This window comes from Rhinoderma darwinii, chromosome 13, assembly GCF_050947455.1.
Source record: "Rhinoderma darwinii isolate aRhiDar2 chromosome 13, aRhiDar2.hap1, whole genome shotgun sequence".
Taxonomy (NCBI): domain Eukaryota; kingdom Metazoa; phylum Chordata; class Amphibia; order Anura; family Rhinodermatidae; genus Rhinoderma; species Rhinoderma darwinii.
The window spans coordinates 48,464,915-48,490,561 of record NC_134699.1 but is presented as its reverse complement, the minus strand read 5'-3'; the positions used below and the strand labels follow the sequence as shown (position 1 = coordinate 48,490,561).

Here is a 25,647-nt window from a genome sequence, read left to right as displayed (position 1 = left end):
ACCCACTAGGCCGCTCCGCCGTAGCTGAGTGGCAGCTGGCCAAGTCACAGTCTATGCAAAGTTCTTAGCACAGGGGTACCTGAGAGAGTCCAGACAGTAGCAGAGGCTTTGGCACAGATGGAACTTGACGTGAAAGGTAATGCCAGACGTGGCGGATGATACTAGGAGTGGCAGATGACCACTGATGTGTATAACAGCAGGCGTAGCAGATGACACCAGACGTAGTGTATAACAGCAGGCGTGGCAGGTGACACCAGAAGTGGTGTATAACAGCAGGCGTGGCAGATGACACAACCCGACTCCAACACTACAAAAGGCTGAGAAACAAACACAGCACAGAATACAGGTAGCAGGGCATGGGAACACTGGGAGCAGGAAACAACTAGGGGACCATTTGCAATACGAACATGTGTAGACAACAACGCTCAGGTAAAGAGTGGAAGTACGGAGCCCCTTTTATAGTCCAGGGTAATTAGGGATAGGTTAGGGAACTTTAAACATGTGCGCACTGGCCCTTTAAGGCCGTGACCGAGCGCGTGCACCTTAGTATTCAGAGCAGGGCCGGATGGCCGTGAATGCTGGAGTCTCCTAGGAGGGAGACGCTGGAAGGACGCAAACAGTCCGTGGTCACGGCCATCACGAGGTAAGGAACGATGGTGGACCGCGACCATGGCAGCGAAAAAAAACGCCCCATCGGAACAGAACGCCATTTTTCCCATTGAAGACAATTGGCAGATGTTTGGAGGCGTTCTGCTTCCGATTTTTTGGCCATTTACGGCCTGGAAAACGTCCGAAAACAAGACGTGTGAACATACCCTAACTATCTTGTGTCTTGTTGCTGTGCTCAGTCTTGCCATGGTGGACCTATGACATGAAACTATCTTCCACAACCTCACCTTTGTAGCAGAGCTAGGCTGTTCCTCACCCAGTTTTAAAGTCTATGTACACTTATTTATTTGTTTCAAATGTATTTAAAAATAGTGCAACGTTCTAATTTACTTTTTATTAAAAATTAGTTTTACTTTTTCAAATACAGCTGCTGTGTATCCTGTATACAGAACAACTGTATCTAGCACTGAAACCTGTATTCGTCAGGTCAGCGGCACTAATGGGTACCAAAAAATGGCACCTACATAAAGTACAACTCGTCCCGCTAAAAACAAAGTTTCATACAGCTATGTCGAGCAAAAAAAATGAAAAAGTTATGAGCGTGGGGTCCTCAAGGCCAAAATTAGCCGTGTCGCTAATGGGTTAACACGAATGTTGCCATTATGCGAGGGTAATTCTGGGGTCACTTATTAAGGTGAGACACATGATGTTATGAATTTAGTACCTCCATGTGCATCAGATCAGAAAATAGAAAGACTTTTTGTTTTTGAGTTTTTTTTATTGTTTGCAAAGTATCGTTTTGTATCGAGAATCCCAATACTGCATGAAGTTTCTGTATGGAAGTCAAAATTCTGGTATCGCGACAACCCTAATGCGTGCGCGCACACACCCACACACACTATCAGCATAGTAATACATCATCTTTGCATCGATTGAAATATTTTTTAAGAATTGTCACCATTTCCTGTTTTCCAGGTAAGGCAGATGGTAATGGAAAAATGCACATCACATTGTGTGACTTCATTGTGCCATGGGATTCCCTCACTCAAACCCAGAAGAAAAGTCTTAACCAGAGATATGAGATGGGCTGTAAGTGTAAGGTAAGTCGTTGGTGTGAAGGATGTGCTGTCTGCATTTTGAGGAATGTGTCATCCAGCAGATACATAAAGTAGAAAAGGGGAATGCATAACTTCAAAGCTCTTAGTTTTTCCATTTCAAACATGATATTCCCATCACACCATTGCAAGACCCAATTAAGTGACACAGCCTCTGGTTTTATCAGACACAGCACCACCCTTGTTGAATGGCTTTGTCTGGTACTGCAAGTGAGTGGGTTGGATGGATTTCCTCTACAAGCTGCTTAGATTTCTTAATGAGGAACTAAATCTTTAGGCCCTGTTCACACAGAGTTTTTGCCGCAGAAACCACAGCCCAAATCACCTCCCATTGATTTCAATGGGAGGCATTCTTTCCCCACAGCAGTAAAAAATGCTCGCGGGAAAAAGAAGGGACATGCCCTTTCTTCGATCAATTCAGTCCCTGACCTCCTATTGACATCAATGGGAGGGAGAACACGTTTTTTACTGCGTTTTTGCCCGCAACGCTCAATGGCCGTGGGCAAAAAACACGGCAAGTGTTCTGCCGGCAGGTCAAAATCTGCCTCAAGTCCTAATGCATCAGAAGGATAAAAGATGGCTTACCCGGGGGGAACTGACAAACAAACTAAATTTACCAGGAGGTCATTTCTTGATGATCTTACAGGTACAGGCCTTCTGTTCTTCTAGATTGAGAGTTTTATCTAGGGAAGCAATTTCTACCGTTTTAGATGAGGTGGCTCCCCATATCCCCACAGACTCTTATTCCAACATGTTTGGACACCAGGAGATGTTCAGGAGGGTAGGGGCCCTTTTCCCCAACTGATCCATGTCGTTTTGTTGGTAGCCCTTCGATGTCTACTTGCTCAGTGGTTGGACGACAAAGTGCCACAGAGGGATGTAAGAGTGGCACAACTGAAACACCTATTTGGGCTAGAACGCATTGAGGTGGAGAGACGCAAAGAATTGGGTTCAGAAAGGCTGTTTGCCAAATGGAAATCGTTTATTGAATCCCACTACTCTGCCTAGGAAAGCGAGGAAATAGTCAAACCTTTCAGGTATACCCCATGGTATAACAAGGCGAACCTCGGGGGCACATTGGGTCAGCTTCAACTACCGTCATGATGCCAATATTGTTCTCAAGGTGCTGTGGTTTGAATGGGGGGCGGGGGATGTCTTGTTCTTTTCACGAAGGCCAGTTTATACCATGCTATTTTACACGTGTAATACTGTATTGTTGTTTCTTTTGCTTACATTTATGTTTTTTTATGTTGTCTTTTTGCTATTGATCTGGTACAAATGTTCATGTATGGTCACGAAACGTGCACTGATTGAGGTGTTGTACTTTATTTCTTTAGAATATTTGTTGACCGTTTAGTTACCCTTTAAGGTTAAAATTAATCTAGCAATGAAAGACGTGTCATTGATTGAGAAAGGTTGTACTTGATGGACCTGCGTCTTTTTTCAACCAATGTAACTGGGTAACTAATGCCATGCTTTTATGGTAAAAATGTTATCTAATAGTTCTGATTTGTCTACTTTGTTTCCTCAGATCTCACGCTGTCCTTCCATCCCTTGTTATGTCTCTTCCCAAGATGAGTGTCTCTGGACAGACTGGACGACAGAGAAGAGCATAAACGGACGGCAGGCAAAACATTATGCCTGCATTAAGCGTAGTGATGGATCCTGCTCCTGGTACCGGGGGACTGCCCCTCCAAAACAGGAGTTCCTCGACATAGAGGACCCCTAAATCTCATTTTGCGCAATTCCCACTCACCAGTTCTTACATCACAGCCAAGGAGAAGAAGAGGCAGGCAATTTTTTTTTCTTTTGGCCCAAGGTAAACACCAAATCCTGCAAGTCACATGGCTGAACAGAAGAAGCTAGACTGCAAGCTGTCATGGGACAGGGGTTTAACCCCTTCATTGCTGAACATTGCAGCACTGAAAGGATTAAATGGATCAGGATGAGGATGGACTCTGCTTCCACCCTAGTTCTTAGACTTCCTTTTACCACGTTCCCTTTCTTACAGTTTGTTTGAGCGCACAAGGCCACATATAGAATCCCTTTATTCTGTGTAGCTGGTCTACAGTCCTTTCCTTGACTTTCCCCAAGTGCCCCTTTACAAAAAGGATAACCTGCAAGCGAGGTCCAAGCTCTGATTTGTTACCCATCCTTACCCTCTAGTATTCAGTGTATTTAGTGTTCTTATGCAATGTAAACAGGGACTGGCTTTCTGTGTAATTCTGAGAACGCCTTCATTATACAATCTGCACCAATTTCTTTACGTTTTCAGTACCTGGTGTTTTTATTTCTGAGACTGGGAGTGTTCTTGAAGGAACTCGAATGCTAAAGTAAAGGTCACTGTTATAGGAATGATGCGTATATTGTATTGACTTCAACAGTACAAGTAAGGATGTGTATAGATTTCCTTTACATTTAAAGCGGCTCTGTCACCAGATTATAAGTGGCCTGTCTCCTACATAATCTGATCGACGCTGTAATGTAGATAACAACAGTGGTTTTTATTTTGAAAAACAATCAATTTTGAGCAAGTTATGAGCAATTTTAGATTTATGCTAATTAGTTTCTTAATAGACAACTGGGCGTTTTTTAAGTGTATGACGCTGACCAGCCCAGCTTCTTTCACTGCACACACAGCGTGATCTCGCGAGATCACGCTGTGCTGTGATTTACAGCGAGATCACGCTGTGCTGTGAGTCCCACAGAAACTTTACCGAAGTGTCGGAGTGTGAAGACATCGCGTCCTGGCTGGAGGTGATGTCTATTCACTCTCAAGACACTTTGGTAAAGTTAATGTGGGAGTATGTTACATCACAGCGTGATCTCGCGAGATCACGCTGTGTTGTGACTACAGCTAATCATGAATGAAGAGAAGTGTATGACGCTGATTGGTAAAAAGTTAAAAACTCCCAGTTGGCTATTAAGAAACTAATTAGCATAAATATAAAATTGTTCATAACTTGCTAAAAAAGTATTGTTTTTCAAAATAAAAACCATTGCAGTTATCTACATTACAGCGCCGATCAGATTATGTAGAAGATAGGGCACTTATAATCTGGTGACAGAGACTCTTTAAAGAGGATCTCGTGACATGTCCGCTTTAGTAAATACCTGTATTTCCCATGAATTAACAATTCTGGAGCATCTTTATTAGAACTCTGGGTTGTTCTTCTGGAAATATACAGTATGAATAACGTGGCATTGCCATTTACCTTGTGAATAGGGTGTGATATCACACAGTCTAAAACTGTCGGCACTAATAGGACAGTGTTGGACTTCCTTCACACACTGTTCTTTTCTGGTGTTTTAAAATGAATGAAAAAAACAAAATTTTCATACACCAGCATTTAAAAAAAATAAAAATTGCAACTTCTATGGTGTTTTTGGTCGCGGTTTTTATTTAGTGTCATTTTGTGCAAGCTTTCTTCTGCTGTTTTTTACGTCCCATGGAGTAGCCTATGGGGGAAAAAAACACCAGAAAAACTCCATACTCCAAAACGGCGCAATGCAGAGTTCTCAAATTGCTATTTTATGAAGAATGCAAGAATTTACTAAAACGGACATGTCAGGAGATGTGATGATATAGTGAGAAAAGTTTTTATCAAATGTATGTGTATGTCATTAAGAATTTATTAGAATCATCTTGTGAGAAGAACCAAACGTAATCCTACAAGGAAAACTGTAATCCGTTTTCTAGAATTTACCATGTTATGATCTAAATGGATTGTAGAAAGTGTGAATTTAAATTGTCTGTAAGGCCACTTTGACACGGCCGTATTTTGCATTAGTATTTGTAAGCCAAAACCAGGAGGTGGTCCAAAACATGGAAGACGTACAGATCTTTCCACTATACTTTTTCTGTGGAGGTTATGTTCCTGGTTTTGGCTTTCCAGGAGCGAAGCAAAAAACTGACCAAAATACAATTATGTGCAAGTGGGCCAAGGCAGTTTTCTTGCTGATGCCTTATTAGCTATCCTCCGTGGACCCTGAATATAATTTTTTTTTCTTTTATCTCTCTCTTTTAAAGTGTACCTATCCTTTCAAAAAACCTTGGACATGTCATAGTGACATGTCAGAAGTTTTGATTGGTGGGTGTCCGAGCATTGAGACCCCAACCGATCGCTAACACAAAGAGGCAGAAGCGCTCAGATTTCTGAGGAAAGCCGAGCGAGCGGTGTACAGACTCATAGACTTTCTATTGACTCCATACACCGCTCACTTGGCTTATTGAGGAAAGCAGAGCCCAGCAGAAATGAAGTAGCACAGCACTCATCTGGGGGTCTCAGTGCTGGACCCACACCGATCAAAACTTCTTACGTGTCACTATGACATGTCGAAAGATTTTTGAAAGTATAGGTACACTTTTAAGCAGGTTGTCTCATCAAAGACATTGGTGGCAAATCACTAGACTTTGCTACCAATTCCTGATCATCGTGGCATCTTGCGCGGCTTCGCTTTTTCCAGCACCTGCATAGACAGCCATCATAGTCGGTGGTCGGCCACATGGCTACTGGTAAAGGGGTAGAGTGCTTCCCTGCCACTTCGATCCAGCAAATCGTCAGAGGTCACAGCAGTAGAACCCCGGCTGGTAGGACCTAGGTGGCATAGGACTCCTACTGGTAAATACCCAGGTGACATAACCTAGCGATATGCCAACAATATCTTTGATGAGACAAATTTAAAGACAACTGAATTGTTTTGATGGTGAAAAACAGTAAAGGCATTCTTATATGTTCATAGTTATCTATATAATCGTGCATTCTCCAGCATGCTATATGTAAGCAATTCAGACTGAACATTTAGCATTAGTATTCTTTTAAATGATTGCGGTGTAAATGTGTCGCGTTGTGACAGCAGCGATATAGGCCATGTGCACTCAGCAGTATTCATTGTTGCAATAATATAGGACTAAAGTGTGTGGATAAGCTGTGGATACAACAGTGTGGATAAGCTGTGGATACAAGACATGCGTTACTGGTATACTAAAACAACATACATTACACACACAATATCATAGCCTCCGAGTACACAGGACACACTGTCAACCCCACTCTCTACACCGTACTCTCTTTATTAATACACGGTCAACAGTTATTATGGTCCAATGTGCACAGGATACACACAACCCTTTTTACTCATCACAGGGCACAAGTTGCGTGTACACAGGCCATGGCACCAAACCCATTAAGGTGCACAGGAGAGACTCTTAAACGTGCCTGATGTACAGTATAACTTTTTGGGAATATTAAATCCCTCATTACTAGAAAACTTTTTATCATATTTATATCATATTATTTAGTATTTCCCTTTTTATTCCTGACATGGCTTTATGGTCCTTGTGTCAAGACAATCCCCTTTGTACAAACAAGTATACTGTAAATGACAGTAATGCTATTTGTAGAGTTCTTGCTTGGTAAGTATTAAACGGAATGTGTAATTTTTCTGCTGCAAGTAATAATTTAAAGCTTTTGTTATCTTTGTGTTTTTATAATTTTTATGCTGAAAAATAAAGTCTGAGACTTGTGGAGAGAGTAGGGGAAAGTTGCATGTTCTGTGCTTTGCACTCATTCTGATGCTCGATGACAAATTCTGTATGTGAAAGTTTCATCGGTGGCATTAAAAAAGTATTATCTGCGAAAATGAGGCCTTTGACCTGTTATTATGTTTCACCCTATTAAACAGCTTTTCTTTGCAGTCTAGATTTTACCCTTTCTTGTGGGGTAGGATTGATGCACTGATGTATTAACAGATCACACCATGTCCCACAGACCACATACTAAGGCCGAATTCAGACGAACGTGGGGAAACTCGGACGTGAAAAACTACAGTTTTTCACGTCTGAGGTACCCCCATGCGGGTCCCGTTTTCAAGGATCCCTGTAGACTTGAGTCTATCGAGAGATAAGTGAAAATGGAACAAAATAGGACATGTTCTATTTTTCAACGGACCCTCCACACGGTCCATTTAAACAACGGCCGTGTGAACAGCCCCATTGTAATACATGCGCCCTTGTGACGGCCGTTGTTTTAGCTTATATACCCTCCAGGGGCAAACATCAGTAATCCTATTCCTAGTTTTCTCACGAATATTTGATTCCTTCCAAGTCCGTACACTGAATGGTAATGCTGTCCTATTTCAAAAGCATGTACATCTATACTCCTTGCATATAGAAGTGAGATATAAACATTATAGCCTACCGAATATAAACTCCGGATGACAGAAGTTGCCGTGCGCCAATCATAGTTACTCTGCAACTACAGTGAAGGAAATAAGTATTTGATCCCTTGCTGATTTTGTAAGTTTGACCACTGTCAAAGACATGAACAGTCTAGAATTTTTAGGCTAGGTTAATTCTACCAGTGAGAGATAGATTATATAAAAAAAAAAACAAAAAACAGAAAATCACATTGTCAAAATTATATATATTTATTTGCATTGTGCACAGAGAAATAAGTATTTGATCCCTTTGGCAAACAAGACTTAATACTTGGTGGCAAAACCCTTGTTGGCAAGCACAGCAGTCAGACGTTTTTTGTAGTTGATGATGAGGTTTGCACACGTTAGATGGAATTTTGGCCCACTCCTCTTTGCAGATCATCTGTAAATCATTAAGATTTCGAGGCTGTCGCTTGGCAACTCGGATCTTCAGCTCCCTCCATAAGTTTTCGATGGGATTAAGGTCTGGAGACTGGCTAGGCCACTCCATGACCTTAATGTGCTTCTTTTTGAGCCACTCCTTTGTTGCCTTGGCTGTATGTTTCGGGTCATTGTCGTGCTGGAAGACCCAGCCACGAGCCATTTTTAATGTCCTGGTGGAGGGAAGGAGGTTGTCACTCAGGATTTGACGGTACATGGCTCCATCCATTCTCCCATTGATGCGGTGAAGTGGTCCTGTGCCCTTAGCAGAGAAACACCCCCAAAACATAATGTTTCCACCTCCATGCTTGACAGTGGGGACGGTGTTCTTTGGGTCATAGGCAGCATTTCTCTTCCTCCAAACACGGCGAGTTGAGTTCATGCCAAAGAGCTCAATTTTAGTCTCATCTGACCACAGCACCTTCTCCCAATCACTCTCAGAATCATCCAGATGTTCATTTGCAAACTTCAGACGGGCCTGTACATGTGCCTTCTTGAGCAGGGGGACCCTGCGGGCACTGCAGGATTTTAATCCATTACGGCGTAATGTGTTACCAATGGTTTTCTTGGTGACTGTGGTCCCAGCTGCCTTGAGATCATTAACAAGTTCCCCCCGTGTAGTTTTCGGCTGAGCTCTCACCTTCCTCAGGATCAAGGATACCCCACGAGGTGAGATTTTGCATGGAGCCCCAGATCGATGTCGATTGACAGTCATTTTGTATGTCTTCCATTTTCTTACTATTGCACCAACAGTTGTCTCCTTCTCACCCAGCGTCTAAGGCCTCATGCACACGACCGTAGTGTTTTTCTGGTCCGCAAATTCCAGGACCGTGTTCTGTGAAATGTCCTCCACAGTTCATCCGTATGTAATCCGCAGTTCATCCGTATGTAATCGCAAAATGCGGATAAAAAAAAAAAAAAGCCTAGGTAAAACAGGATGACGACAGAACTCATTCCCGGTCGTCGCCTAGCAACACTTCCGCAAACTGCGGTTGACACACGGAGGTGTACCCGCATTTTCCACGGGCACATTGACTTCTATGGGCATGTCCGCATTAAATTTGCGGGCCGTAATAAGACATGTCCTGAGTTTGTGCGGCACGGACTTGCGGACATGCGGGGACCCGTGAAAACACGGATAGTGTGTATGGGCCCATAGAAATGAATGGGTCCGCAATTCTCCCGTGGATTTTCAGGGGAATTGCGGACGCAAAAACACGTTCGTGTGCATGGGGCCTAACTTATGGTTTTGTAGCCCATTCCAGCCTTGTGCAGGTCTATTATCTTGTCCCTGACATCCTTAGAAAGCTCTTTGGTCTTGCCCATGTTGTAGAGGTTAGAGTCAGACTGATTAATTGAGTCTGTGGACAGGAGTCTTTTATACAGGTGACCATTTAGGACAGCTGTCTTTAATGCAGGCACCAAGTTGATTTGGAGCGTGTAACTGGTCTGGAGGAGGCTTAACTCTTAATGGTTGGTAGGGAATCAAATACTTATTTCTCTGTGCACAATGCAAATAAATATATATAATTTTGACTGTCATTTTCTGTTTTTTTTTTAAATAATCCATCTCTCACTGGTAAAATTAACCTAGCCTAAAAATTCTAGGCTGTTCATGTCTTTGACAGTGGTCAAACTTACAAAATCAGCAAGGGATCAAATACTTATTTCCTTCACTGTATATAATAATATTAATTATTATTATTACTATTACATAGAGAAAAACTGGCCAAAGAGAGAAGATAATTGTGGGATGACCAACTTTGGGTCATTGTCTTTTTGGAAAGTCCATTTTTTACCAAGCTGCAGTTCCCTTGCAGACTACAGCATGTGTTTCTCCTGTATAAGGGTATGTTCACATGCGTTCAGGCGTTTTTGAAGCTGAAAATGAAGCTTTTTTTAGGCTATGTTCACACAGAGTATTTTGCAGGCAGAATTTCTGCCTCAAAATTCAGTTTGAAAGTTTGAGGCAGATTTTCCTATCTCTGCACGCCGATTTTAGCGCCATTTTTCGCCCGCGGCCATTGGGCGCTGCGGGCATAAAACGCAACGAAATACGCTTTCTCTGCCTCCCATTGAAGTCAATGGGAGGTCAGAGGCGGAAACGCCCGAAGATAGGGCATGTCGCTTCTTTCTCCCGCGAGCCGGTTTTACCGCTCGCAGGAGAAAACCGCCCCCGCCTCCCATTGAAATTGACGGAAGCATTTTCGGGCCGTTTTTGACTAGCTTTTTGGCGCAGTTTCCGTGTAAAAAGACTCCATGTGAAATTTTTTTCAGGCGTAATTCGATGCGTAAAACGCCCGAATTACGTCTGAAAACAGTGCGTGTGAACATACCCTAAGGCTGGATTCACACGTGCAGGTTTTTTTTTGCCAATCTCAAGAGTAGATACAAAAATAAGGAGAACTATAAGTTCTCCCTTTATTTTCCTTTTCTTTTGAATCCACTCCTGCTCCTCAAAAAACTGCATAAAAAACGGCATGTGTTATTCCAGCTGGGTTCACATTGTGCATTACATTGCTTTTCAAAGCTCTACCAGCAAAAACGCATCTTAAAAAACGCATGTTCTTTTTTTAGGGTGCGTTGGAAGCATTTCAAAACGCAAAAGTGCACAATGTGAACCCAGCCTTAAGCTGGAATCACACATGCAGTTTTTGTGTCCATTTTTAACCCCCACCCACCATATATATACGGCGGAGTTTGGATGGGGGCGGTGCCGCTTTCCTGAAGAGTCACATAGTCCTGCCTCCAAACCCACCTTTCCATGCTTGATTGACATCCCCTGGCTGTTGTACATCGCTAGCAGCATCCTCCAACATTCTCGGATGCGCCATAACCTTGTAATACTTGGGCACGTACCATGTTACGAGGTGTACTCTGCCTGGCTTCATCGCTGCAGGGGAGTACAAGGCAACGCGCATCCGCAAGAGTTGGAGGAGGCTGATAGTGATGTAGTACAGCCAGGGGGATGTCAATTAAGATCTGGGGGGCACCATTTCAATTTTCGCCTCAGGCAGCAGAAAAGCTAGAATCGGCCCTGCTTCCACCTCCCTCTCCTCCCAGGTAAGGTAACAAGCTGCACTTGATAAGCCATGGATTGATGTATCTGAGTGGAGTGGTGGAGTTGATGGATATTCCTAATGAACAGCATCAGATAGATGCTGCTGCTGCATGCAGCACCTATCTCATCTGCCATCATGAAAACATGCGTGTATGCATGCGTGCGTGCATTGGATGATGGACGGACTGAATGAGCTACCCTCCCTGCATTTCCAAGGCCTAAACATTCAAGTTGCAACACACACTCGCCTACAAAGATACATTTTAGTGTGTTACTGTGTTACCTGGAAGACTAACAAACTGTGGAATAAGGTAACCGATTTTTTGGGATGCTTAATTCCCATTTTACAGTCCCGTCTCCTCTTGGCCTTCTGGAGGCAGCTGTGCAGAAGCACGTCTTGCTCGGTCAACATGAAAATGGACACTGACCGACTGAATTGGAAGGCCCCGGCGGAACTGTGCGTGTGTCACTATGGGGGCCCTCAGCAGCCAGAGGTGGTGGCGTCATAAAGGGACCTCAGCCAGAAAAGCCTAGGCCCAGACAGAGTTGGTCATTCAGCAGTTGGAGAGCAGTCAGTGTATTGCAGGTGACCCATTCCGTGAAGGGGCGGTCGTGGGCATGTATTTTCGGCAGAGCGTGTGTCCGCACGACAGGAGGGTGAGAAGGCGCTTTTATGCAGATTTGGGTGTTGCTTTCTGCAGAGCATTATGGTGAAAGCAAAAGAACCAAACCATGTCTATCTCTCTCTCGCCGCATGTGAGGGTGTTAGCTTACCTGCCTGTTTCTGGCTAGGCTACCCTATATCAGCTTCCATCCACCCCTGCTCAAGTGTTTGCAACATGACATATATAATGTTGCATGCAACACTGCTTCGCTGGGAGCAGATAAAAACAGGAGCACCTGAGTACAAAATGTCGGGACATTTACTCATGTTAGCTGGCCCACCATGCAAATGGATTCCACTGCATGACAGGTCTGGCAGCTTGTTGAAACAGAGGGAAAAAAATTTGCTTTTTCTAAACTGGCTTTCTGCATAGGTAAGGTGTCATGGCCGCCTCCCGCGTGTGTGGCTCCAGCATTTCACCTGCAATTCCACCTCCCTCTCCTTCCAGGTAAGGTACGAGGCTTCACTTGAGCCGGGCACTGGTTGATGCACCTGAGTGAAATGGTGAAGTGGATGGATGTTCCTAACGAACAACAGCAGATAGGTGCTGCATGCAGCATCATCTATCCCATCCGCCATCATGGAACCATGCGTGCATGCATGCGTGCGTGCACTGGATGGTGGACGGACGGAATGAGCTCCCCTCCCTGCATTTTCAAGGCCTAAACATTCAAGTTGAAACACACACTCGCCTACAAAGATACATTCGATGTCGAACAACATTTATATGAATTTGCATAACCACATGCATGTGTCTCCTCACTTTAATTCACTTTTTGGCTGGCTACGTTAGTCCCTGCTGCTCCACAGATGTTCCGTGCACCATTGAGGTGCTCATTTTGGCTAGAATTTTACCAAAAAATAAGGTATTTCACAAAATGCTAATGTGCCCTTGTAACGTCCGCGGTCGCAGACCGCAGACTCCTATCATCCTGCAGACGTCTTCCTTCCTAGAGATGCCAGCACATGCGTCCTGTGCTGCAGTGACCACTAGGGTGCGCGCTCGAGCTCATTCCCGGTCTTAATCGGCCAGAACACACACGTTTTAGATTGACCGATTGCTCCCAGATCACCCTGGACTATAAGGGTCCTGCCCCTTCCTCCATTGCCTGAGCGTTGTTGTGTTTACCTGTGTTAGTCTTTGCAAATGCTCCCTTAGTGTTTTCCAGTTCCCAGTGTTCCCGTTCCTGCTACCTGTATCCCAGGTTACCTTGTTCCTTTGCCATAGAGAGTTGGAGTCGTGTTGTGTCGTATACTATGCCTGCTGTATTTCACCGCTCCTGGTTTCTGCCTGCTGCTAAGGTCCCATCCAAGCCTGCCATCGCTACTGTCTGTATTGCCACAGGTACCCTTATTCGAACTATTGACTTTGCCTTGGTAGCCTGTTTGGCCAGCTGCTATCCCGCTATGGTGGTATGGTCCAGTGTGTCCACATATGCCCTGTGACACCCCTTCACCTCGCTACCAAGTAACATGTGTTTTTATGGCATTTTTAGTGGCGTTCTTTTAATTTAGTCATTTTGTACATGCTCTTTTTTGGCGTTTTTGAGGTCCTATAAAAAATCCTATGGGGGGGCATGGCGGTATGAGGACGCGTTCCACTGAAGCTCCCGACTCACCCAGCAGAATATCGCCCGACGGGGCTTACTTACCGGTCCCCGGCTTAAGATGACGAAGGGGAGAAGCCGCAAGAACCTCCCGGTCACTCCTGGCACCTCATCCATCGGCAAATACCTTCGGTCCACGCTGGACGGAACCTCGCTGCGGTGCTCTTCCACTCCTCCTGCGGGCCCCACCCAGACTCCGCCGCCTCGTGGACACTCGCCGCCTCCTTCCTTCTCTGGTCAGGCACAGACCGGCAGCTGCTCTCGGGTTCCAGGAGCTGACATGGCGTCGCTGGAGGTCAGTGCTCTGCAGACTCCCCAGGGTCGGCTCCTCCGGTCCTGGTAGAGGACTTTCTCCCTATACAGCTCCAGTCAGTACCCAGGCAGGGTGTGGATCACATGGCCCCGCCAGGCAGCGCGGTACCATCTTTTCTTGCCATTCAGCGGCAGTCTCCCCCACAGGACTGGATGCGGAGTCAGGGGACACCTGCTATTTTAAGGGGGTCACTCGTCCCGTCAGCGGGATCAGGGGAACACCAGTCAGGCCCTTCTCAGGGTCCCCCGCTTTCCATGGAATGGACCTTGGCGGAACTCTGGGAAATGGTGAGGGTGTTGCCCACCAAATCCGATTTGGATCTACACCTCTCCCGGCTGGAGAAGCATGACAAGGCCATTGGCGCTGTTTCACAGGAGGTGCGTGCTCTGACCGCAAGGGTGGAAACATTGGAGCGCCAGAACTCCATATCCTCCTTGGACATCTCGGTCCTTTCACAGTCCTTGGCCACTCAAGCTTTGCAACTGCAGGACTTTTCTTTGCACTTGGATGATGTCGAAAACGGGGAGACGTAACAACTTGAAGCTGAGAGGCATACCGGAATCTGTACCCTCGGATGGTCTCTATGATGCAGTGACAAATATTTTTAATGAGCTCCTGGACCGACCACGTGATATGGCCATTGAGATGGACAGGGTGCAGAGGCTGGCGGGCCCCCGGGCTAGAGATGGTAACCGTCCGCGGGACGTTATATATAGAGTACATTTCTACAAACAAAAAGAGGAGATTGCCCGGAGAGCCTGGGAGAAAGGGGCAGTTCCCTTCAATGGTTCCCAAATTACCGTCCTGCCAGATGTCTCCAGACTAACACTTTCCATGCGCAGAATTGTCCGTCCATAACTGGAGGCGACCAAGGCGGCGGGAGCAACTTACAGATGGGGCCATCCCTTCCATGTCATCCTTCGCAGACAAGGGCAATAGTTTGCGGTTCGGTCTCCGGATGACCTAGAGGAGGCCTTCCCGTTTTTGGAGATCCCACCAGTGCGGTTACAGGATTAGACTGAACCCCCGGCACCGTTCTTTATTAGAGGAGGACCATATCCTGATTTTGTTCATCCTATCCCGCCTTGCTCCGGAGTTGAGCTGCCCGAGCTCCGGCCCTCAGGGCGGCGATCCCCACACAGAGACTGTGGAGTCGGGCCAGCCGAGCTTCGGCCCTCAGGGCGGCGATCCCCACGAAGAGACTGATCTATTACTCTTGTGTAACCTAGTGTCTTTCACTGGGACACAGGTTATAGTCGAACATTATTTGCACCTATCCCCTTTTTTCTCAGGGTTCTTCAAGAGATGCAGAAGACGACGTTGATAGTGTTGTTATGGGGGACATTTGTACAAGATGCGGGTCTGGGGGTTTTCTCCAGAGGGGGATGTTTCAACTGTTTAGTCAAGCGGGGGAGGGTAGGTTCATGCGGTAATTAAGTTAATTGAGTCCGGGTTTTCACTGAACTCAATTTGTGATTTCTAGTTTATTACTGTATTTTTGAGGCATTGTTTGTCGCATCGCTGTCATTCCTCGTTCCCCATTAGGGTTCCGTGTTGCTGTGTCGTGGTCGGCAGGTATTTTCCTTCTGAGGACGACATAGCTCACGTCGAGTTGTTGAGGGGTTTTGTACTCCGATATTAGAGGGACTGTGTTTCTTCGCAGCTCCGGTACTTCTGTCTCTGTACAGGGACTTTTCTTTCTTTCTCCCCCTTCCCACCTCTGTCTTCTCTTCCATCTCCTATCATGACTGACATTACCATTGTCTCCCTGAATGCACAGGGTCTGAATATCCCGGAAAAGAGGTCCTCCATCTCAGTCTTCTGTGGAAGAGAAAAGCACACGTGGCATTCCTGCAGGAGACCCACTTTCGGGCTGACTGCATACCGAAGCTCACAGATTCCCATTATACGGAGGGGTATCATAGTGTGTTCCATGACTAAGGGGGTCTCCATCCTGATTTCACGCTCTCTCCATTGGGAACATGTGGAGACTACACAGATGGAGTGGGACGGTACCTCTTCGTGAAGGGTAAGCTGGATAACACTCTGTGCACACTGGCATCATAAGATCTCCCGAACACTGGTCAAGTCGCCTTCCTGGAAAGGGTTCTGGCGATGTTGGATGACTTTCTGGAAGGCACTCTAATATTGGGGGGGGATTTGAATGCCACCTTAGATCCCGCATTAGATTCTTCACGAGGGCATTCCTCTTTATCCAGGCCAGCTCACTGCCGTATACATCGGCTGTTGCATGAGCATCAACTCGTTGATACGTGGCGGCTCCTGCATCCCTCAACCAAAGACTACACGTTTTTTTCGGCTCCCCACAACTCATATTCCCGAATAGACAATTTTTTTCTACACCATTCACATCTCTCCAGCCTCACATTTGCCTCCATTGACGACATTACATTTTCTGACCATGCTCTTACTCGCTCTCCCAACGGCCCGCCCTCGCTCCTGGCAGTGGCGCTTGAATGAATCGCTCTTACAGGATATGACGGTGGTATCGGACATTCGCAGAGACTTAGTGGAGTACTTTGCCACTAATGTTTCGCCGGGGGTTGACCCTTTTTGCATTTGGGAGGCACATAAATGTGTAGTGCGCAGTTCCTTCATACGTATTGGCGCCAAACTTAAGGGGCGGATAGCACACCTCCTGGACTTATTGTCCTGGATACACAGATTGGAACAGTCCCTTAAGGTTTCTCAGGACCGGGTTGTGGGGGCGGAGTTGGGGCAGTTTAAAGTGCAGGTCCGTTCGCTCTTTCTTTCTAAGTCAAGGGCCTTCTTAGTTAAATGCAGGCGGCACTTTTACGAATTTAGTAACAAACCTGGTAGGACTCTGGCGCGGGCACTTAGGAAAACAGGTTCTCGCACCTATGTCCCACATGTTTTAGGCTCACACAATAGGCGTCTACAGCTCCCACAAGACATCGCGGAGGCCTTCCGTGCCTATTACCACTCTATTTATAATCTCCCTCGGGCACCTTCTCCGGATGGCGGTAGTCACTTGGAGGAGATTGAGTAGTATCTCCGGTCCTCGGGGATGAAGTGTATCCGTCCGGAGGCTATTACTGCCCTGGAGTCTCCTATTTCCTTGGAAGAGTGGTCTTGGGCACTGAGGGACTCGCCTTCGGGGAAGGCACCGGGCCCAGATGGACTACCCTTACAGTATTATAAGGCCTGCTCAGATTTACTCTCGCCCCATTTCCTACATGCCTTCAATTCACTCACAGAGGGGAGTTCCCTTCCTGAAGACACGTTGAGGGCCCACATCACGGTGATACCCAAAGAGGGCAAGGACCCATCCATGTGTCAAAATTATCGCCCCATTTCTCTGTTAAACGTTGATCTAAAGCGGTTTGCTAAGATTCTGGCCCATAGGATGTCCCCACTACTACATACTGTGATACACAACGACCAGGTGGGCTTCATGCCCCTAAGGGAAGCACGAGATAATACCACTCGGGCAATTAACCTCATGTATCAAGCGGCTGTCTCTGCCCTTCCCACTTGCTTTCTGTAGACTGATGCGGAGGCCTTCGACAGAGTCAATTGGGATTTTATGCTGGCTACTTTGCGATATGTGGGATTGGGTGCACATATGATGAAATGGATTTCGGGTCTCTACTCCTCCCCATCGGCCCAGGTTAAGGTCAACGGGCACTTCTCCTCCTCACTCGCTATCTCTAATGGTACAAGGCGAGGCTGTCCCTTGTCCCCTTTAATTTTCATTTTATGTTTGGAGCCCTTTTTGTGCCATATTCGCTCCAATCCAGATATAGCGGGTGTAGTTTTGGTAGGTAGATCCCATAAGGTCGCTGCTTATGCAGATGACCTGCTTTTTTCTCACTGCTCCCAGGATCTCCTTGCCCAACCTGATGGCGGAGTTGAGTAGATACTCAAAATGGTCCAACTTCAAAATCAATTACCAGAAGTCGGAGGCTCTTAATCTCTCGTTGCCACAGACCTTGGTGGATGATCTGACTGAGTCCTTCTCCTTTAAATGGGCTAGAGATTCGCTTAAATATCTGGGGGTCCAGCTTCCCGATGATCTGTCTCGTCTTTATGCAGTGAACTACCCTCCGCTACTTCAACTCGTAAAGAGCGATTTGGATTCTTGGACGTCGGGCACCTTTACCTGGTTTGGTAGGTGTGCCATATTTAAAATGAATATTTTACCACGGATCTTGTATTTCTTCCAGGCGCTGCCGATACACATCCCAAGCCCATTCTTTCAAGCTCTGTTGTCCCTACTCCACAAGTTCATATGGGCGGGGAAAGCTGCACGTATTGCCTGATCCATGCTTTTTTGTGCTAAATGTGAGGATGGCATTGGTCTCCCGGACTTTGTTTCCTACCATCAGGGCTCCCATTTGACACGAATTTTAGACTGGTTTAGGCACACTGAGATTAAAGAGTGGGTGTCCATGGAACAGGCCTTTCTTGAAGTCCCTTTGCCGGCCTTACCTTGGTTGGGCAACCACGTTCCCCTGTCGGCGCGGACGCACCCGACTATCGGGCCCACACTGGCGGTTGCCTCGGAAAGAGATTTCTCCGTCTCCCTTCCCCGTTTCCGATTTTGGGCCCCTTCCAGCTTTGGTTGAGGGCAGGTAAGGGACGTGCCGCACACTTTATGCAAGATGAGACATGGATGACTAGTGCTCAGTTGGAGTCTTTGTTTGACCCTGTCTGATTTACTACTTGGCAGGCCACCCAGTTAAGACACTTCCTTGCATCCCTACCTAATCCATCGGCGTACTCACGAGATAGCTCTCCTTTCGAACTCCTTTGCACGGGCACGGTGCGTCACTCGTGTCCAGACTGTATGCTCTCCTGAACTCTCCCTCCAATCTGTCCACACCTTCCTACCTGCTTAGCTGGGAGAGGGACTTGGGTCTAACATTCACTACAGAACATAAGGATCGCTTGTTCACTATGATGCATAAAGCCTCGATGGCTAGCAGATTTCAGGAGGCGGGGTTTAACCCCTTCCCGCTCCTTGACGTACTATTACGTCATGGCAGCTGTATCGTTCGCGCTCCATGCCGTAATAGTACGTCTCGGGAGTAACGGCCGTTTCGGCCGTCCTCCCGACACATACAGGAGCTGTGACAGCTGCTGTCTTGTTCAGCAGCTGTCACAGCTCCTACAGCGGGGACCGATCGCTGTGTCCCCGCTGATTAACCCCTTAAAAGCCGCGTTCTATAGAGATCGCGGCTTTTTAGGGGTTAAGCTGCCATCGCCGGCCTGCTACGCGATAGCGGCCGGCGATGGTGACTATGGCAACCGGACACCAAACAATGGCGTCCGGCTATGCCATAGACGGAAGCCTAGTTGTCAGGACCCACTATGCTTGCTGTCAGTGAGTAGCTGACAGTTCTAATACACTGCACTACGCATGTAGTGCAGTGTATTAGAATAGCGATCAGAGCCTCCTGCCCTCAAGTCCCCTAGTGGGACAAAGTAATAAAGTTAAAAAAAAGATGTCTAAAAATAAGAAAATAAAAGATTTAAAAGTAATAAAAGTAAAAATCCCCCCTTTTCCCTTATCAGTCATTTATTATTAATAAAAATATATAAACAAACAAATAAACTCTACATAATTGGTATCACCGCGTCCGTAACGGCCTGAACTACAAAATTATTTCATTATTTATCCCGCGCGGTGAACGCCGTAAAATAAAATAATAATAAACCAAACCACAATCACAATTCTTTGGTCACTTCACCTCCCAAAAAATGGAATAAAAAGAGATCAAAAAGTCGCATGTACCGAAAAATGGTACTGATGGAAACGACCGTTCGTTACGCAAAAAATAAGTCCTCGCACGGCTTTATTGATTGAAAAATAAAAACGTTCTGGCGCTTAGAATAAGGTAACACAAAAAGTGAATGATTGTTTACAAAACGTATTTTATTGTGCAAACGCCATAAGACAAAAAAAAAAACTATAAACATCTGGTATCGCCGTAATCGTATCGCCCCGCAGAATAAAGTGAATATGTCATTTATAGCGCACGGTGAACGCTGTAAAAAAAAAACGAAAAAAAAACCAATAGTACAATTGCTGTTTTTTAGTCACCACGCCACCTAAAAATAGAATAAAAACTGATCAAAAAGCCGCATGCACCCCAAGAAAACTACAATGGATTCCTCAAGGGGTCTAGTTTCCAAATTGGGGTCACTTTTGGGGGGTTCCCAATGTTTTGGCACCACAAGACCTCTTCAAACCGGACATGGTGCCTAATAAAAAAGAGGCCTCAAAATCAACTAGGTGCTCCTTTGCTTCGGAGGCCGGGGCTTCAGTCCATTACCGCACTAGGGCCACATGTGGGATATTTCTCAAAACTGCAGAATCTGGGCAATAAGTATTAAGTTGCGTTTCTCTGATAAATCCTTTTGTGTTATAAAAAAAATGGTATAAAGAGGATTTTCTGACAAAAAAAAAATGTAAATTTCACCTCTACTTTGCTCTAAATTTTTGTGAAACACCTAAAGGGTTCATAAACTTTCTATATGATGTTGTGAATACTTTGAGGGGTCTAGTTTCTAAAATGGGGTATTTGATAGGGGTTTCTAATCTATGGGCCCCTTAAAGCAACTTCAGAACTGAACTGGAACCTAAAAAAATAAATAAATGAGGCAATACTTGGCTTCTTACATTATACTGATAATGAGCCGTGCCCACCCCGAGATGACCCCAGTTTTGACCGTTTGTATAAACGGAGACCCCTATTAGACCGTTCCAGTGCCCGGTTTTCCCAAGCATACACCCCCGAGAAGTGTATTTCTATTGATGAGTCCCTGGTACATTTTAAAGGGAGGGTTCAATTCCGCGAGTACCTGCCGGGTAAGAGGGCAAGGTATGGCGTGAAGATGTATAAGCTGTGAGAGTGCATCAGGGTATACCTACAGGTTTAGAATATATGAAGAAAAAGCCACCCCCAAACCAGACTGCATCCTGGACTACAATAGGTACATGGGAGGGATGGACTTGTAAGATCAAGCCCTGAAGCCCTACAGCGCCATACGGTGTGGTATAAGAAGCTGGCCGGGCACATCATACAGATGGCATTGTACAATGCGTACGTGCTACGTCGATGTGCAGGCCAGACGGGAACTTTCCTGGAATTTCAAGAGGTGATTATCAAGAACCTAATCTTTAGGGACCAACCAAGAAGGGGGGGCACCCAGTACTTCTGGAAGCGGGGCCACACGCATCGTACCAGGGCAACACTTTCCAGGAGAAGTTCCCCAAACTGGCAAGAAGGGAATAAGTCAAAAGAGGTGCAAAGTCTGCTATAAGAGGGGGTAAGGGAGGACACAATATATCAATGTGATACGTGTCCCGAATAACCAGAGCTCTGTATGAAAGTGTTTTAAAATTTATCATACATCACTTGGTTTATAATTTACCCCAATTTTACTTACCCTGATGCCCTCCGCACAGCTTATCCCCCCTCGTCTTTCCCCTCTGGGCCCTGCTGTGTGTCCAGGCAGCTGATAACAGCCACATGTAGGGTATTGCCATACCTGGGAGAACCCACATTACAGTTTATGGGGTGTAGGTCTCCGGTCAAAATGCTCACTACACCTCTAGATGAATGCCTTAAGGGTGTAGTTTTTAAAACGGGGTCACTTCTTGCGGGTTTCAACTGTACTGGTACCTCAGGGGCTTCTGCATACATGACTTCACACTAGAAAATCCCGAGTAGGCCAAATGGTGGTCCTTTCCTTCTGAGCCCTCCCATGGGCCCAAACGGCAGTTTATCACAACAAATGGGGTATTGCGGCACTCAGAACAATTTCGCGTAACAGAATGGGGTATTTTGTTTCTTGTGAAAATAAGAAATTTTCAGCCAAAACTACATATTATTTGACAAAAATAATTTTGTTTTCATTCCCAGCCCAATTCAAATAAGTTCTGTGAAAAAACTATGGGGTCAAAATGGTCACAACACCTATAAATGAATTCCTTGAGGGGTGTAGTTTCCAAAATGGGGTCATTTGTGGTGGGTTTCTATTGCTTTGATACCTCTGGGGCTCTGCAAATGCGACATGGCACACGAAAACCAAACCAGCAAAATCTGTACTCCAAAGAACACACAGCGCTCCTTCCCTTCTGAGGCCTCCCATGGGCCCAAACGGAAGTTTATTGCCACAAATGGGGTATTGATGCACTCAGGAGAAATTGGGCAACAAAATTGAGTATTTTGTTCCCTGTGAAAATAAGACATTTTGGTAAAAAATTACATCTTATTGGAAAAAATGTCATTTTTTTAATGTCACAGCCCAATTGAAATAGGTGCTGTGAAAAAACTGTGTGGTCAAAATGCTAACAACAACCATAAATGAATTCCTTGAGGTGTGTAGTTTCCAAAATGGGGTCACTTTTGGTGGGTTTCCATTGCTTTGATACCTCTGAGGCTCTGCAAATGCGACATGGCACCCAAAAACCAATCCAAAAAAATCTGGACTCCAACAAACATATAGCGCTCCTTTCCTTCTGAGCCCTCCCATGGGCCCAAACGGCAGTTTATCACCACAAATGGGGTATTGCCACACTAAGGACAAATTGGGCAACAAAATGGGGTATTTTGTTCCCTGTGAAAATAAGAAATTTTGATCACAAATGACATTTTATTGGAAAAAATGAATTTTTTTTCATTTCAGAGCCCAATTCAAATACGTGCTGTGAAAAAACTGTGCGGTCAAAATGGTAACAACAACCCTAAATGAATTCCTTGAGGGGTGTAGTTTCCAAAATGGGGTCACTATTGGGGGATTCCTACTGTTTTGACACCTCAACACCTCTTCAAACCTGGCATGCTGCCTAAAATATATTCTAATAAAAAAAGAGGACTCAAAATGCACTAGGTGCTTCTTTGCTTCTAGGGCTTGTGTTTTAGTCCACGAGCGCAGTAGGGCCACATGTGGGACATTTCTAAAAACTGCAGAATCTGGACAATACATATTTAGTAGTATTTCTCTGGTAAAACCTTCTGTGTTACAGAAAAAAAAATGAATAAAATTGAAATTCAGCAAGAAAAATGAAATTTGCAAATTTCACCTCCACTTTGCTTTAATTCCTGTGAAATGCCTGAAGGGTTAAAAAACTTTATAACTGCTGTTTTGAATACTTTGAGGGGTCTAGTTTTTAAAATGGGGTGTTTTATCAGGGTTTCTAATACATAGGCCCCACAAAGCCACTTCAGAACTCAAGAGGTACCTTAAAAAAAGGCTTTTGACATTTTCTTAAAAATATGAGAAATTGCTGTTTATGTTCTAAGCCTTGTAACGTCCAAGAAAAATAAAAGAATGTTCAAAAAACGATGCCAATCTAAAGTAGACATATGGGAAATGTGAACTAGTAACTATTTTGGGTGGTATAACCGTCTGTTTTACAAGCAGATGCATTTAAATTCTGAAAAATGCAATTTTTTCACCAATAAACACTGAATATATCGACCAAATTTTACCACGAACATGAAGCCCAATATGTCACGAGAAAACAATCTCAGAATCGCTTGGGTAGGTTTAAGCATTCCGACGTTATTACCACATAAAGTGAAATATGTCAGATTTGAAAAATGGGCTCTGAGCCTTAAAGGCATGTTGTTGCCCGAAAAACATTTTTTTTTTTTAAAATTTAAACATTTAGTGTGTGGGTGATTAAACATTGTTCAAATTTTTTTTATTTTTTTCGCGAGTCAGGAAATATTATAAATTTTTTCTAATTTTTTCTAATTTATAATACTACCCATTTTTGGTCACTAGATGGAGCTAGTTCCCAAAATTGCAGCATTGCAACATTGGGTTAAAAGCTCTCGCTCTAGTGAGCTCTCAGCATTCCCCCCTCCTTTATCCTGGCTAGTGCCGGGATAAACGAGGGGTTTGAAAGGTTTAACCTCCTACACTGTGTGTCGCCATTTTTTGAGGTAACCCACAGTGTAGTAGGTTTACATACAGTAGTAAACACACACAAACACTAACATACATTGAAATCTCTTACCTGCTCCTGCCGCCGCGGCTCCCTCCGGCCCGTCCGCTCCCTTTGCTGCCGCTGTTCCATGTGCACAAGTCCGGAAGCCGCGACCGGAAGTAGTAATATTACTGTCCGGCCGCGACTTCCGGTCCACAGGAAAATGGCGCCGGACGGCGCCAATTTCGAATAGGACTGTGTGGGAGCGGCGCATGCGCAGTTCCCACACAGACGCCGTACACGGCAGTCAATGGGACGGGAGCCGTTCGCAGTCCCTATGGGACTGTGGCTGCCGTATTCCATGTCTGTGTGTGTCGTTAATCGACACACACAGTAATGGAAACAAAAATGGCAGCCCCCATAGAGAAGTAAATCAATTAAAAAAGTAAAAAGTACAACACAGCAACATACATTAATAAAATTTATTGATCTATCACACTAAAACACATAACATATTAAAAAAAAAGTTGGTCGTGACACTGTTCCTTTAAGGCCAAAACTAGGCTGCGTCCTTAAGGGGTTAAGATTCTGTCACGATGGTATAGAGTGCCTTCCAGATTGCATGCGATGATACCTGCGGTCTCGCCGTTGTGTTGGAGATGTGGTGACCATGTGGGTACAATCTTTCACATTTTTTGGGATTGCCCGCTGTTGACCGATTTATGGTCTGAGGTGTTGTGCATCTCCTTGAAATTTACGGATTTCCCCCTCCCGCTATCCCCGGGCCTCTTCCTGCTCCATCTGTGTGATGTGCCTCTACCCACGTATCGACGCTCAGTTGTTCACCACCTGGTGAATGCAGCTAGAGCGTGTCCCCGCGCTGTGGAAACAATATTGTCCTCCGTCGGTGGACATGTGGTTCAGCAAGATCCAGGAGATTATGAGAATGGAGGACCTCACGGCATCAATGAGAGGATTCCATGTCAACTTCCTCAAAACATGGCGTGAATGGATTAGGTTTCAATCTTCTTTGGAGTACAGGACCATCATGGCCTCTTGAGCATTAGCACTGGGTGTCAGGTCAGTTCTTTCTCCTTCCTTCCTGTCCCCTCTTCTCTTTTGTTTCTCTTTACTTCTTTCCTGTTCTCCTACAGGTGATTATGCATGGCTGCGGGTTCAGGGTGCATATCAGAGTTTCTTGATCCTTATTGATTTCAGCTGTACGTTGTTATTCTGTGGATTCTTTGCCCTCTTTGTACTTCCATTTTCTGGCCTGTGGGCCGATGTCAGTGCTGCATTTGTCTGCACCATTATATTTTGTGTGTTGAAGACGGAAAATAAAAGGATTTATAAAAATAAAAAAAAATCCTATGGGAAAAAAGCCTGAAAAAAAGCCATACCCAAAGCATGCTGCATTTTGAAACAAGTGGTTGCAGTTTTTACAGGTGAAACATGTTAAATAAATGGGTTTCACCTGTCATCATGTTTGCATGCTCCGCTTTATTTCCCATCAAATCTGAGGGAGCCTTCAAAGCAGAGGTAAACATAGCCTTATATACAGCATTGTTTAACCTGTATTTTATAATGCTTTTGAATATATTAATATGTATATTTATATTTGTCTTTCTTCTTTTGCACTGTGCTGCTTCTGGAACCAAATCCCCCGATCCATCTGTTCTTTAGATTTTGTGAAATTGTTGCTATGAGGCTC

At 45.1% G+C, this 25,647-nt stretch overlaps 2 protein-coding genes across 4 annotated transcripts in view; one reads left to right on the top strand and one right to left on the bottom strand.

Moving 5' to 3' along the window:
• The window catches only part of TIMP2 (TIMP metallopeptidase inhibitor 2), a 48,132-nt gene extending 43,954 nt beyond the window's left edge, over window positions 1–4,178 (top strand). The window contains exons 4-5 of the mRNA XM_075845100.1: window positions 1,585–1,709; window positions 3,256–4,178. Coding sequence (XP_075701215.1) covers window positions 1,585–1,709; window positions 3,256–3,453 — 323 coding nt within the window. The 3' untranslated portion in view covers window positions 3,454–4,178. The remainder of the gene's footprint in view (window positions 1–1,584; window positions 1,710–3,255) is intronic.
• ENGASE (endo-beta-N-acetylglucosaminidase) overlaps window positions 1–25,647 on the bottom strand; it is a 174,527-nt gene that overhangs the window by 143,169 nt on the left and 5,711 nt on the right. The window lies entirely within an intron of this gene.